General features: G+C 41.8%; 1 protein-coding gene across 5 annotated transcripts in view; it reads left to right on the top strand.

Annotated features, from left to right (window-relative positions):
• FYCO1 (FYVE and coiled-coil domain containing 1) overlaps positions 1-15,129 on the top strand; it is a 103,117-nt gene extending 87,988 nt beyond the window's left edge. For all 5 annotated transcript variants that reach the window (XM_027872200.1, XM_027872195.1, XM_027872197.1 and 2 more), the window contains exons 16-18: positions 581-791; positions 13,101-13,210; positions 14,591-15,129. In XM_027872200.1, the coding sequence (XP_027728001.1) occupies positions 581-791; positions 13,101-13,210; positions 14,591-14,666 (397 nt within the window). In that variant the 3' untranslated portion in view covers positions 14,667-15,129. The remainder of the gene's footprint in view (positions 1-580; positions 792-13,100; positions 13,211-14,590) is intronic.
• The last annotated feature ends 277 nt before the right edge of the window (positions 15,130-15,406 follow it).

Below are 15,406 nucleotides of genomic sequence, written 5' to 3'. Positions count from 1 at the left end.
TCCTTGGGCGGTATCGTTTCTCAGGATAGTATTTTTAAACAAGTAAAATAAAATCCACAGGATTACAAAAGAAGCCAATTATATTGAAATCATTATCATGGACCTCAGGTTAAGAACCCCTACATTAGAATGTAAACTGGCGAGAAAGGATTATTTCTTTCTTTGTACTTGTATCTCCAGCACCTGGCACAGTTCTAGGTCACAGTAAGCACTTAATAAATGCTGATTGATTTTTCATCGATTGATTAGTATAGTCCCAATTCCCACGCAAATAATTCCTACTTTATAGGAGCCAGAAATTTTTCAGTTCCCGAGGGTAAAAGTTTTCCTTCTAAAATCTCTGTTTAGTTGATCATTTTATGTATGTAAAATAATCATAATGCTAATAACAAGTTTGTTCAAATAAAGTTCTTAACAAGCTTCCCTCCCAAAAATAAAATAAAAGGAAATAAAATCTCTGCTTGGTGGGAAGGGGGAGGGCCCAAGATTCCTCTGCTGAATGGACGAGAGAGTGGTTGGTGCTAACCATACCTGGACATTGGTCAGCCAGCTGAACTCATCCCCCGTATCTTCCTTTCAGGATAAAATTGCCCCTCACAGTGGATGAGATCTTGAATTTTGGAGAAAGCAGCAGAGAGCTGTTTGTCAGATCCAGCACTTACAGCATCATCCCGATCACTGTGACAGAGACGGGCCTCACCATCAGCTGGGTCTTCTCCTCTGATCCCAAGAGCATATCATTCAGTGTCGTCTTCCAAGAATCTGAGCACGCTGCCCTGGATCAGTGCAAGGTAAGGGTCCTTCTGGTGGCCTGCCCCATAACTCCACACACCCAGAGGCAAAACCATCAGAAGACTTGTGTCTTGAGACGCGTGCCCCCTCCAGATCTTTCTGGCCCCAGAGCTGGTGGAACCACTTTTGCAATCACAGCTTCCGGCCAGGTGTGTGCTGGTAGGTATTCCACAGCTGGTTGTCTGGGGAAAATATGTTCACACAACACACTTTGGAGTTTAAGCTGCATTATTCGTGTTTTCTCTGTCCCCTTCTAAAGTCTAGAGACAATCAACAAAGCAATAAACCAAGCCCTGACTGGAAGTGTTTGCAGATTTCTGAGATGCCAGCACTCACACTGTCAATTTAACAATGGGCTCGGCTAGCCCTAGCCCTCTTTCCCAGACCCTACCAGCACATTTCCTTGTCTGCGCCCCCTGCTGTGAGAGCCTTGGCAGCTTCTCTTGTTATATCCAAACAAACCAGTAGGGGGCAAAAGGAAGCCACTTACCATGCCCTGAGCTGTTCAGCGCTGTGCTCAGACAGGTCGTCTTTATCTGTCTGGAGTATGAGTAGATGGTGATTCTCCCCCTCTTGAAACAGAGCACTGAAAAAACATCAGGGGAAGAAAAAGTTTCAGAGCTTGTCCCCCAGCAGCTGATTCTACAAACTCACCCTCAAAGACAGGCTTTATGGTCACGGATGACGCACGTCACAGGCAACAGGAAAGGACCTCCTTCTTCCCCAGAATGTGTGATTCTGGATCATCAGGAATCCTGGATCGATAGCTGAGAAGGCCTCAGAAGCCTGTCACTTGGCAGAGGTGGAAACCAAGGCTCAGGAGGCGAAGGGACTGACGGGAAGATTGTCCTTTGTTGTCCAAGAGGACCACAATGACATCACCATGCTAGTCAAGTTACAGTGCATCCGACTGTGGCTGATCAGACCAATATGAACTCAGAATGTTCTACCACAGGCTGGCCACAAATAGTCAGTGTGAACATTTGGGGTGGATTCTCTAGGTTTGCGCATCTTAACAAGTAGTAGGTAACATTTGATCCTAGGTCCTCCGACTTACGAGCCAAAGGCCTTTTACTCAGTAGGTCAGCTAGTCCTTATTCATACCTCCTATGTGCCAGGCACTGTGCTGAGTGTGAGGGATGGGAAAGACAACAACTGTAGAAACAAAATTGTTGTTGTTCAGTCCTTTAAGTCACGGCTGACTCTTCGTGATTCCATCTGGAGTTTTCTTGGCAAAGATGCTGGAGTGGTTTACCATTTCCTTCTCCACCTCATTTGAAAGATGAGGAAACTGAGGCAAACAGGACTAAGTGACTTGCCCACGGTCACACAGCTAGGAAGTATCTGAGGTCAGATTTGAACTCAGGTCTTTCTGACTCCAGGACCAGCACTCTATCCACTGTACCACCCAGCTTCCCCAAGAAGATACAGTCAGGTTAAATTTGGGGTAGTCTCAGAAGGACAGCACTAAGATTTAGGAGAACTGAGAAAGACCTCTTTCTATGGCTCGAATCATGTTAAGACCGAGTAAAAGTCACAGCACGTTATTATGGTGTTGTCAGGTCCCAAACAGAGGCCACCATGCTCTCTCCCTACAGCACCACTTAACAAATTTGGATTCAGCCATTCAGATCAGTAGTGTTTTGTCATGTATTTCAGAGTCTTTTGTGATAATAAATATGGTTAATCAGTTGACTGTGGATGAGCCCTGGGGCACACTTCTCCATGAATTCCTATTGGCTTCAAATGGATCTGCTTCCCCCAAATGAGAGGTCTCCCTGACAGACCTGGGGTCGTGCCAGTGACCAGTAAGTAAGGTCTGCTCACTCGGTCACAGGAAGAGTCTGAATTTTCCTCCTGCTTTAGCCGCCATGCCTCTGAGCGATTCCTGCAGAATCTTTCCATGATTCAGTTACCAATTTAGAAAATGATTTGGATGAAAAAAAAGAGTAGCCAACTAATCAACATAACTTTGAATAAACCACAAGCCCACAGTTTTAAATGGGATGGGAGGGAGTGGCCAGTGTTAGGATCTCACGTATCAGATGTGGGATCCTTTTGGGGGGGGGGTGGAGAAATGCCCCCTAGTGAAATTATTTATGAATGATATAGAGTGAAATAAACAGAACCAGAAGAGCAATATCCACACTGATTACAACAATGCACATGAAAAGATCTCTAGAAGAAAACCAAACTGAACAAATGAGAACTCCAGTCATGTCCCAGTGAGGAAACAATGAAGCATGCCTCCCTCATCTTGGCAGAGAGGTGGGGGAGGATGGGGTGGAACGGCGCCTACACTGTCACTGCGTGCATTCGACCAATCAGTCTAATTTACTAAGCACCTCCTATGTGCTAGGCACTGTTCTAAGCTCTGGGGATACAAAAAGAGGCGAAGAACGGTCCCTGTCCTCAGGTACTGTCATCTTACAGTGTAAGGTAACATGCCTTCCTCTTGCCACCTTTTCATCACAATGTAGAGAGTTGACAGTCCAGGCTTGTGCTCCAGTTATCGTAGATTCTGAATTCACGGAGCTCGAGCAAGTTGCTTAGTGTACGTGGCCTAGACCTCCACCACAGCCTATTCTGGTGCCGCGGGGTGGTGTGGAGGTGACCCTGGGTTCTCAAAGGCTGTGCCAGTGACGCACAAACCTCAGCAAAGGCTCCCTGGGAGACCCAGGGTCGGACACGGAGCAGCCACTTGGTGGCGCTCAGGGAGTACCTGGCAACTGAGGTGCTGGTGATGAAGATCTGGCTTCATGTTTTATTTGAGTTCATGTGATAAATAATTCATTTGGACCCTTACTCTGTTCTCATTAGTATTAATCAATTTTATATGGTTCTGTAAGGGTGGTGATTATAAGTTCTGTATATTAGGTTTCAGAGCTGTGAGCTGCAGATTGTAAGTTCATTTGCTTAATCATAGGAAATTAACTAGAGGCCCTCCACCCTTGGTTTTCCTTGTCATGGTGACCAAATCTAGTGTGATAGAGGTGACTCAACTACATGGAAAATCCTCCAATTTATTTTTGTACCTCGGAACCATTCTCTCTTGTCCAGCATGAGCAAGTAACAACCATCTTATAACCGTCTTATGACATTTAGTCAGTGGAAATGTCCCATGCTTCATCCAACCTATGGAAACCCCCCCACCCTGCTAAAATGCCCTTTTTAGCTCTCAAGAGCTAGGTCTATCAACCAAAGTGATTCTATATTTTGCCATGCCTCTTTTGCATATTTGGGTGTCATACTCTATAAATACAAGGTCCTGGAAGAAAAGGGCATCTCATATCATGAAAAAGAGCTGAGGGTCCACTTCATTAGAGGGGACAGTGGACCCTTTAATAAAGTGCCATTGGCTCAGAGCTCTGCCTCAGTCTTTTTTATTGTAGGTTGGACAATTTTCAACCCCACATTAATGGCACCCAGAGATGGGACCGGCAATGCGTGGACCCCAACCTCTTTTGGCCGGCTCCTGTAAGGAACCCAAAAAGGAATTATCTACTGGGTCAGATTTTCTCCAATGGCTCCCCTGTAGACCCTGGCCCTGAGAGGTTGGACTCCCCTCTCTGTCTGCACCCAAATTCTCTGAGCCTGAGGTAAGTCTCTTCAGGATTGGTACACCTGCCTTGATTTACCCTAAATTCATTTTCTTTAAAAAGGGTCCCCGATTGGGCCAAGAGGGACTGTTTGAATTTGTGACTAATCTGCCTAAATGTATAAGCTTCAGAGCACTCAAATTTTTTTTTTTATAAAAATTATGTGACCATAATTTTAACTTTATGCACCAGCTACTGGGTTTTTTTTCTCTGTTTTCTTTATTTTCATTTTGTTAAGACCAGGGAAAATTGCTAGTTCCTCATTTTCAGCCAGCTAACCACCTAGCTAATTTTAAAACTTTCTGTTGTCACGGTTAAAATAGATTTTCTGCCTTTAAATTCTTTTAGCAAAGAGTAATTATAAATCATTTTTGTCATTAGTAGAGAAATCTCTTAAATTGAGAGGGAAACTTTCAATGGTTCACAGCAGGGCAAGGAGCCCATTCAGAGGACCCCATGACCAGTGCCTGGATGGGTAGGGCTTGGGGGAGTGCCCCTACTCCAGTGCTCTGACAACACCTTGAGGGAGCAATAATTTGGTCTAGACTTGACAATGTTATGGGAGAGATTCCGTGCCTCAACAGTAAGCTGTCGAGATATGTGACCATCCTGGGAGCAATCCCACCTTCTTCTGACCTGAGAAAGAAGGCTCATTTTGGTTTTACAGAGATGAGGAAAGGAAAAGGTTATTTTCGCTTATATTTGCTTCAGATTCAGTCAGTTATTGACAATCAGAGCTAAATTTTCAGGAAGTTTTAGAGGAAAGTAGGTATAAATTTTGCTGAATATTTGCTTATAAAGGACCTTTAGGTCCCAGTTGACCAGTCTTAGGACCCTAGAGGTTAGGCCCAGAAATTAAGAATTGAAAGTATTGGAGAATTTGCCAAAACAAATCCCTGAATATTACAGTATTAGCAGTAGGAAAGATGCCCATTTGGTGGAACTCAGGCAAGTAGAATATTACCTCCCACAGTTCATAACCAAAGTGGGGGTCATCACTAGTGCCTTCAGCTGGGGAACGTCTCAAGCAGAATATGCTGAAAGGTGGGTCACTCAGGAATCTAGTCCAATTCTTTCAGGAGATGTTCCTCCAAAGAGTGCCACTCCTGGTCGGGAATGTCCACAGGAGAGATGGGGGGCAGGCATAAGAGGAGAAGTGCATCCTACAGGATCCCCATTGGGACAGGGGTGAACTCCCTTTCTGGAGATGACCAGAGAAAGAGCTATTAAGCTGTGTAAAATCTGGTTTGAGAATGCCAAGACCTCAGGGAATTGTTTTGGCCAAAGCATGGAACTTTTGATTACTTAGAAAGTTAAGGAAATATATTGAATAAGCTCTCAAAATCAGCTTAGCATAAATGAACTATCGATATTCCTAAATCCTTCATCAGTCCCAGTTTTTCTTCCTATGATTATACTTTGGCAAAAAGGAGAGGAATGGAACTTGAACCAGCCCTTCTATCTCTTAGGGCCTTGTTCTAAGTACAAAGTGCACTTTAAATGGGCGAACCCAATTGGTGAATTAGACAAAAGCAGTTTGGATTGTTACTGAATTACTTGTTTTATTAATAAGATTCTAAAAGAATTAACATAATTAGGAAACAGGAGAATTATCCTAGGCTGACAGCAGAACCCTAGCCCCAAGATGGTCTTAAGTTCTATATTTAATGGAGGAGACAAGTAAGATCTTGACTTCAAAATCTCCTAGAGAAAAAACTTATGAGAAGTTCCGGCCTGGTTTAATGTTGTATTACATGTTGTGTGTGTGTCTGTTTTGTAAATGATGAAACTAAATTAGGAATAGTGGGTTCTTTACTTCAGATAGAAAGGGACCTTATACAGTCAGGAAAATCTTTAAGAGAAAGGAAAATACGTGTCTCTTGTCTGTGCTGTGCTGTCCATGCCTTCTGCTAAGCCATAGCTAATAGGTGTTTTACCTACGCCTTTTCTTTTGGCATGATCAGCCAAAAGACACAGGCTGTAAAAAAACAAATAAACTTTCAAAAAAGCCTTAAAAGAGGACAAATCTCTCTTTTTTCTCTGTTTCCAATACTGGCCATGTTGGAGATTGCTGAGATGAAAGACAGATACAGAAATTAATTGAAAACTAAGATACCACAAAAAGATTGGAAATCAAATTTGTAAAAAAAAAGAATAAATATTTCTTTCACTTCTAAATTATAATTTGGATGTCTTTGTAAAGTATTTTGATGAGCTTCTGGGGTATTCCCAGACACTGTATAGTTTAAGACCTTTTTTTTTCCATAAAAGGGACCTTTTAAATGACGAGGTATTGATTTAAAGTTGAAGTTTCCATTTTAAGAACTGTCGTCTTAGTCATGAGATATGTTCAGGAGAGATTCAGTGAAATTCAGGAAATTCAGGGAAGAATTAAAATAAGAAAAACTTAGGAAATAGTTTAGGAGAAATTAGATTAAAAATCTTATGAGCTTAAATAGTTACACAACTCAGAATTTCAAAAGGAAAGTTTCAGCTAGTCGATCTCTGAGTCAGAAGTTTGGGGGCAGTAATCTGTGAAATTGGTTTGAAATTTAGTGTAGAATAAATAAAGGCAAACTTGAAAACTATGTGAAGTTGGGATAAGTTTATGAAAGGAAGGAATTTTCATTATTAGAAAGCAGAATCAGGAAATTTTCGACCATCTTCAGAAAAGAATAAAAGTGGGCAAGATTGGGGTTCATTTCCCCTTGTGTTGTTTACTACTTTTAAACAGCCCGCCTGAGGGCACCATGCAAGTCCTGATTGAAGTGCCCCTGAAAAAGAAAACTTGTTTCGAAATCAGAAAGCAACCAAAGTAAGTAAAGTTTAATGATACTACTGCAGTTTAAGTCAATTGGTTAGGTAGATTAAAACACAGTAAAACTTGTGTTAAAATCAATTGGTTTGTGAAAATAAGTTCAAATTATATAAATAAGGCTATAGTAAGGAAAGAATCATTGAAGATAGAAATAAATAAGAATATGTATTAAAAAGGTAGATATAGAAATGAATTAAGTGCATGCACACCTTCTAGGGGGTGTTTAGAAAAGATCAAATTAAAGTGAACATATGGCTTATAAAGCTATAAAATACTGAAATTTTGAGAGGGAAAAGCAGAAATTGCAAATTATTTTTAAAAAAATAAATGTGATTTTTGAGTAATTTGAAAAGAAATAGAGAAAAGGTTACACCCTGAGCCCTTTAGAAAAGTATAATCTCCATCAAATAGTTTTCCGGTAGTACAACTCCTGTTACATTCCTGTGCCATAGTTGGGCTTTGGCTGATGCCGTTGGGCATTGCCAAAATAGCCAGATGAATGCCTTACCAGCATAAGAGAGGTTAGCTTTGAGGAGGCAGATGATTTCTCCTCTAAAGTCATTTTGCTTGCTAAAATCTGTGACCCCTAAAATGAGGAATTTGTTGTGCTGAGTGAATTTTTTGTGAGTGTATTTGCTTATCACTTAACAAAAAGCTATGTGATTGTAACTAATTCTAATTGCCCAAAAGTCCTTAAAGAAGTTGGTATGAACTGTGCGTTTGTAACCACTAAAGAATAAAAAGGAGTTTACTTGAGGAATTAAGGAAGTAAAAGAAAGAAAAAGTAGTGTTGAAGGAAAGTTAAGGCTGAGTAGGTGGGTAAAGAAAATTGAAGTCTATTTGCACTGACAGCATAAATTCGGGATTTGAAAGTAAAGAGTTTGGGAGTTTTGAAAAGGAGATTTCAGAGAGGGTCTTAATCTCACTGAAATAGAAAAGATTTAGGAATATTTTTTAAGCAATGCCGCTTTCATGGTTGCTGCAGTCTCCCTTCCCCAATCAATATAAGTCTATAAAATATGTTTCATAAAATGCATGTTAATTGATTGATAGAGAAAGGATTATCTCTTTGCCCTGGTTTAAATAGTCATGCTGAAAGATTAGCCATTCAGAAAATGTAAAGGAATTGGTTTGGCTCTTTGGGTATCTCAAAAAAACCAAGAAGCAATAATGGGAAATTGGGAGTGTCACCATGAATTATTTTGAATATAAGCCAACTGAAAATAGTGGAACCTTGTGCAAAATGAAGTTTATTTATTACCACTAGTCAGTATAAATCAAAATTGATTGGGTTGAAAATATTCTAATGTTAGTAAATTAGAGAATCTAACAAGTCCTTATATGTACAAAGGGAATAATAAATATTCACTCGTATCTCCCAGGGTTGTTGGGAGAAACCCGTAATTGTGAAGTGCTTAACACAGTGCCGGGCTTGTGTAAAGGAGGAGCACTGTGGTGTTCAGACCTTGTAGGAATACAGCTGAGCAAAATGCTATCCCATTTATAGGTGCCTTTTCTAATTGGCATGGAATGTTAATAAAATTGGGAAATTATAGACTAAACATTTTGAATTTTGAATTATTAAAAACAGGCTTATGCAACTTTTAAGACATGGAAAAAGCCTGGCATTGTGGTGGGCACTACACAAACTACTATGATTAGTATGAAAATGCCCAGAGTAATAAGATAAATGACTTTCTATCAATTGGTAAGTTTGAAAGGTATTTAACTAGATTATTATCATTTGATTGGTGATGTTTTCAATACAGAATGTCTGAGAAGATGTTAAAACAAGTTTCTTCCCCTTTTTAGTCTGAATACTGTTATATTAGAAATATATCTATTGGTATATTTTGTGTAAAAAAAAAAACCCGGAGAACAATAATAATAATAATAATAAATGACTTAACTGTTGGGAGAAAAACATGGTAAAATCCTCTTAGGTGATCTTTATCTGTGAGGGTCTTTGGGAAGAGCCCCACTGACAGAATGGTGTGAAACTCAGCTGCACTGCCTTTTTAGGAAACAAGGCCTCATCTTTAATGGTGTTATTTTGAACCAACTACGAACTTGTGGTGAAGAAATGGAAACAGAAATACAAGGTTAAACGGGCCTCTTGAGTCTGAGTGACCCAGAAAGAGCAACCATTCTTCCCCAGAACTTCTATCACCACATACACTTTTTTACGTGGGAAAGGGGAAGGGGGTGTCATTGTGGCACACAAGGGATAATAGATTTAATTAAGCAAGAGTGGGTTACTCCAGACACCACCCCAGGGGCAGCGTGCATGACAGTCACTTGTCCAACTTAGGTAGCTTTTAATCAGCTGGCCTTTCAAGTCACATCCAGCGATGGCCATCTCTTAGCTTGTACCCCTCTTAGAGCATTTACAGAAGGAAAAAAAAAAAACACCTAAAAAGCAAAAAAAGAAGAAGAAGAAGAAGAAGATTATTATTATTGTGTCCAAGTCAGTCCTTGAAATTGTGCCCAGTATGACCCACTTGTCTATGTGAACTCTGCTGGGGGAATCTCATTCTCATCCTGTTGTATTCTTGAAATACTCTGATCTCCCTTTGGCTTTATCTGCAGACCAAGGAGGTGGGAGGGTGATAGTTGTGAATAGATGAAATTTGTGAATAGTTTAAAAAATTCTCCATGAAAATTTGAGGCTAATATATGAGAGAAATAGCAGTTATCTAGCTCTAAGCTATACTTAGTGAAATTTTGCTGTTTGAGGCAGAGTCTCTTGGGACGTCATTTGCTGTTTTTCTTAGTCTTGAATCCAGGTAAAAGTGTCTGATACTTCACAAAGCTGCTGGTTCACCATTCAAGGGAAGTGCCGTGTGTCCTTCAGTCTGAGGATTGCCACGTGTGGGAAAGTTGAGAGAATGACCTCGCGAAGGGGAAGGTATAGGATTCTCTTAACCTATGCCCATCTTGGTGAAGAAGAAATTTTCCCATCTGGTTAATTCTGAGGCTGGCTATGACATCCTGTCATATGGTTGGCTGCCTATGACTCATACCTGAAGTCAAACGGAGCTAATGCTGCCGTGTCCCTGCCTTTCTCCTCAAATAGCAAATTCCATTGATAAGGCAAGTGTAAAAGAAGATGAACCCTGTTGATGACTTTTAATTAAGTTATACATGGTAGCATAGTGAGGGATCATTTTCAATTGTCAATTGAGTCACAAATAATAGAGACCCTGAAGCCTTATAATTGGTGAGTTATTTAATTTATAAGAGACCACCCTATAAAGTTCTTTCATCATGATGATATGATTAGTGGGAGATATGACAAAATTTTCAAAATTGGATTAAGAATTTTACATGTCAGAAATTGTTTGAACCATCTATGTAATCATATTAAGAGAGACAAAGACTCCTTTTTCAATTTTCCATAGATGAATACTGGAGATAAGATTTGAGTTATTTAGCCCAAAATTTTTGTTCTTCCTAAAATTAACGTAAGGATAGTTTGGTATTGATGAAACCGTTTATGGGACCAAATTGTTGTTCTATTGATTATTAAGCCTAAAACAGAAACTTCTTCAGCTTCAGTTTGAAGAAAAGAATGTTTCCAATTTTATTTGGGTTTATTATTACCACCTGAATGTTGAGCATATCTTGAAAGGCAAACGTGTTTTATTATAAATAATTTGACATGCACCGTCTTGAAGTTGAGTACTCTATCTGTTTATACATCCTATCCCAGAACTTTTTGCTACAATTGAAATTATTTTGGCAACTTTTAAATGAATTTGGTTGTATATCAAGGGTCATCATTGTAAAAAAAAAAAAAAAATTGTTCTGTTAATAATTCCCTAGCAAAATATCATCTTCCTAGGGGAAGGATGAGCACCTAAAAGAAAATTAGCTGTAGTGATAATTTTTCAGTTGGTTTTAATAAAGAGTTGTAACAAGATTAGGTAATTATATATGCCAAATATAAAATTTGGGTTCAGAATTTTTTAATTTTTCGGTTCTTATTTGAATTTGCCAACCTGAAAACGTAAATTCTCTGCTCTAGTAATGTTCATATTAGTGCTACTAAGGTTTGACCTGGCTCTCACTACCTGACCTGGTTATTATGGTCGTAGCGAACGAGAATTGTATTAAGATCTATTTTGTAAGAGATTGTTTAACAGAGAAGGGGCTCTCTGCAAGTGACCTGAACTGGAGATGTAAATCCACCAGAAGCCGCTCTGAAGCCCCACTCATTCCACTATTCATTCCTAAGAGGAGAGATCTCCAGAGGACCACAGGACTGCATCAGAGGATGTTTCAGAGACTGGACAGCTGTTTGAGATGGGACGAGGGAGCGCGACGCCTTCATCACCACCATTCCCTCCACGGATGGTTCCTGAGCCTGCAGTGACTGGAACCTTGAATCCTCCGCTTTGGCCTTCGCTCCAGCACTGACGACAGTGACCGAGAATTCCGTTGTTCACGGGGCTCACCCTATTTCTTATTTCCCTCCACTCCCTGTGCTACGGCCATCTAGACCTGCTTGTGTTGTCTGCCGGGGCATTGCCTCTCATCACCAGAATGAGGAGCGTGGTTGTCAGAATGGTTTGAGTCGTTTTCATGTCGGGCAGATGGTGCTGGCGTTGCTGCACTTGAACAAATGCTCTGTGGTCCCCCAATTTTCATGTCATGTGGGACGTGGTTTGTTAGGTATTTGTCTCTCATGGTTCTTGGTTAGCAAGAGTGTCCCCTCAGACATCTATTACATTTAGTATATTATTGAGTTGATGTGTAATCAAATGAAACATAGTGTGTTACAAGTTGTGCCCATTTTCCCTCTTTACTCATGTCACCATGGTACCTCAGTGTGGGATCTTCCCCTCTACTGGTTTTGCATCGCTCATGGAGGATTGCCCTCCCTGCATTTCGATTGTAACGATCCACGGAAAGACTGGGGATCGAAATGTGAGGAATAATCCACTTGGACCCCTACTCTATCCCAATCAGCATTAGTCAGTTTGATATGATTCTAGAAGGGTAGTGGTTATAAGCTCTGTATATTATGCTTCAGAGCTTTGAGCTACAGATTGTAAGTTCACTTGCTTAATCATAGAGGTTAACTAGAGGCCCTCTACCCTTGGTTTTTTTTGTCGTGGTGACCAAGCCCAGTGTGGCAAAGGTGAACCCAACTACATGAAAAGTTCTCCAATTTATTCATGACACGAGCAGGTGACCATCTTATGACCACTTAGTGAAGATGCCCCATACTTCACCCAACCTATGATTCTCCCTCCCCACCCTGCTAATATGTCATTTTTGGCCCTCAAGCAAGGTCTATCAACCAGTGAGATTCTGTGTTTTACTATGCCTCTTTGGCATATTTGGGTATCAAACTCTATAAATACTAGGTCCTATCTCAGATCATGAGGAAGATCTAGGTCCACTTCATTTGGGACCATGGACCCTTTGATAAAGTGCCGTTGGCTCAGAGCTCTGCCTCAGTCTCTTATTGTAGGTTGGACAAGTATAATCTCCACATTAAATTCAACAAACCTGCCCTGCCCTGGGCCTCAACTTCAGAGTAAATAAAGTTGGTGTTTTGGCCTAGCATCTCTATCCCCACTCCTTCCTTAGAGCAATAATCCCCTGGTAGCTGTGTTTTAGGAGAAGGATGGTTTCACCCTTCCATTGATCACTGAAAGGGTGAAAAGTACATTGGATTGGGGGTTAGGAAACCGACTTCCTAGTCCAAGCTGTGTTGCCTTCTAGCCTTTCCTCATACATAGGATATGAGGGGTGGACTAGATGGTCTTTGAGGAAACCCTGTTCCAGCTTCACACCTGTCATCTCTAAAATGAAAGCATTAGACCGTATCATCATCCAGCTCTGAAACTGGCATGTCGTATCTCCTCTGGTTTGATTTTCAGGTTCTAATTCCCATGATCCGTTGCAATTCCCACCGGGAGAACATCAAAGGTCAGCTGAAGGTCAGGAACCCAGGGATTTACATCCTGATATTCGACAACACCTTCTCGAGGTGGGTGAAGTTTTTTCACTGGGAAATATTGAAGGCATTCTTAACTTGTGCGGCCCCAGTGGTGACACCTGAGATGAAACTGCACCGAGGCTGTATGGAAGGCTCAAAATCGGGGGCTGCAAGGTGCCTCCTCACCCCTGCACAGCTGGGACATCCACATTCCCAAAGGGTCATGATCAGGCCCAGGAGTTGGGGTGACCACCTCCCCTCTTGGCCGCTACATGAGATCCGGACAGTTCATGTTACTTTTCTATTTCCTGAATGCCTAAATCAAGGGCTGGCAACCTTCCCAAAATGATGTGCCAAGCTTGAGTTGTTTTCTCTCTCACAGGGGGAAGGAAAAGGATGGGGGACCTTGCCTAATGAGCCTAGATTTTAGCACAGACATCTTTGGTTCTACACCCCAGGGGGGAGACTCCCTTCAGCCTTAGACTGCCATAATTAAATGCTCCAGCTCTGCTAGGGTAATAGCCAGTAGTGAGAGGATAGTAAGACCCCAAGCTTTCCTCCCTCTTCTCCTCCCAAATGATCTTTGGCCTTCAAAAATGCAGATACCCCAGGAAGGGGCCACTCCTTAAGCCCTTTTAAACTAATACCTCAGGCATCAGTTAATTCTTTAGCAGGAATTAAGCAGGAATGGGAAACCCGATGGCTTCTTCTTGGGAAGGCCCTGGTACCCACATATGACTTTTTTTAAAAAATCATCTCTGGTGTGTATGTGTACCACAGGTCGCCAACACCAGGCCTAAACCTCTGCTTCCATAGTTGAATGGAGAGTTGTTCACAAAAGAGCTGTGGGGAAGAGTATTTTAGACACATTCCCTGATTCAGCTCCCCAGGCTGATTCACAACTAGCCTTCCATCTTTCCTCCGTGGGGATTATATTTTCATTTCTAATGTAGAGGGAGGGGCTGTGGTGATGAGTGCTGGTGGGGACTCTATGCTCCTGGTGCTCATCAAAAGGCTTCGGTCCAGCTCAGTCTAATGGGGGCTGGTGAGTTCCCGTGTTCCTCTGGGAACATGCAACTTTACAACCCATGTGAAGGTAGAGGATTCGTCCGTGGGCCAGGGAGGACACGGCTAGAGTCATTTTTCTGTGATGATAATAACTAGCATTTGTAGTGTTTGACATGCTATCTCATTTGAGGTAATTAAGAGTGGTACACTATGAAAAGGTTTGTTTGCTATGAGCAGTGGAACCCTTGCTTCCTCACGGAGACTTGACTCGTAGCCTGGTCGCATGTGGCAGCAAGATCCTTGCCCTCTTGTTGCTGATACTGGCTCCCAGTGAAAGCCATGCCCATTGAAACAGCTGGCAGTCACTCGTGGGCCTGCTGGGCCATCACTAACAGCGTGCTTTTCTCTTTGTACGTCCTGCAGGTTCATCTCCAAAAAAGTCTTTTATCATCTGACAGTTGACTGGCCTGTGACCTACGACGGGACCGATTTCCCATAGATTCGAACCCCCGTGATCTTAACAGCTTCACTTTATCCACGGAAACACTACTCTTATTTATGTATCACATAAACACTAAAGAAAAGAAAGCCTGGCAGCCCCTGACCCGCACAGTTTTAAACCTGGAGCATCTCGGGCGTCCTCCCTGGAAGCTTCCGCTGTCTAGGAACACTCTGCTCTGTACTGTGTACAGATGGCTGTTGGCTTGTACAGCTTGCTACAGCCCAGAGATCTATCTCTTCTAATATTTAAGGACCTCAGCCACAGCCTTTTGGGGGCTTAAGATTAACACCCAACAAATGTGAATTTCCCAGAGGGATTCACTTGAGTTTGCAATACTTGGATACTTAAAAGAGATTGTCTCCTCTCTGGGCAGCTGTTTTTTATACCTGCTGTTGTTTATACCCAAGAAACCAGGAGGGCGCCTGTTTTAAAAAGCTGGGGTGGGAGAAAACCTGGGGGGAGGGGGCGGGGAATGGGTGGGTCATCCTAACTGTTGGAGTGGGTCGAAGAGAGACACACTGCCTGTGGCAGTGATCAGCAGCGGTCCGTCACCATCGCCATCCTCGGCATGATGCTGTAGTCTGAGGATGGTAAGCTCCTTTTAAACACCAGCTAATACTCAAGGAAATGAATCATGCAAGGTAGTCATCAAAACGATTGCCGTGAGATAGGAGCAGCCATTTGTTAAACACCAGCTATGGGCAAAGACTGCCTTCAGGAAGCTTCCACTCTGACGT

The sequence above is a fragment of the Vombatus ursinus genome, unplaced genomic scaffold, assembly GCF_900497805.2.
Source record: "Vombatus ursinus unplaced genomic scaffold, bare-nosed wombat genome assembly UNPS02014799.1, whole genome shotgun sequence".
In the NCBI taxonomy this organism is placed as follows: Eukaryota; Metazoa; Chordata; class Mammalia; order Diprotodontia; family Vombatidae; genus Vombatus; species Vombatus ursinus.
This window is presented reverse-complemented; position numbering and strand designations above follow the sequence as displayed.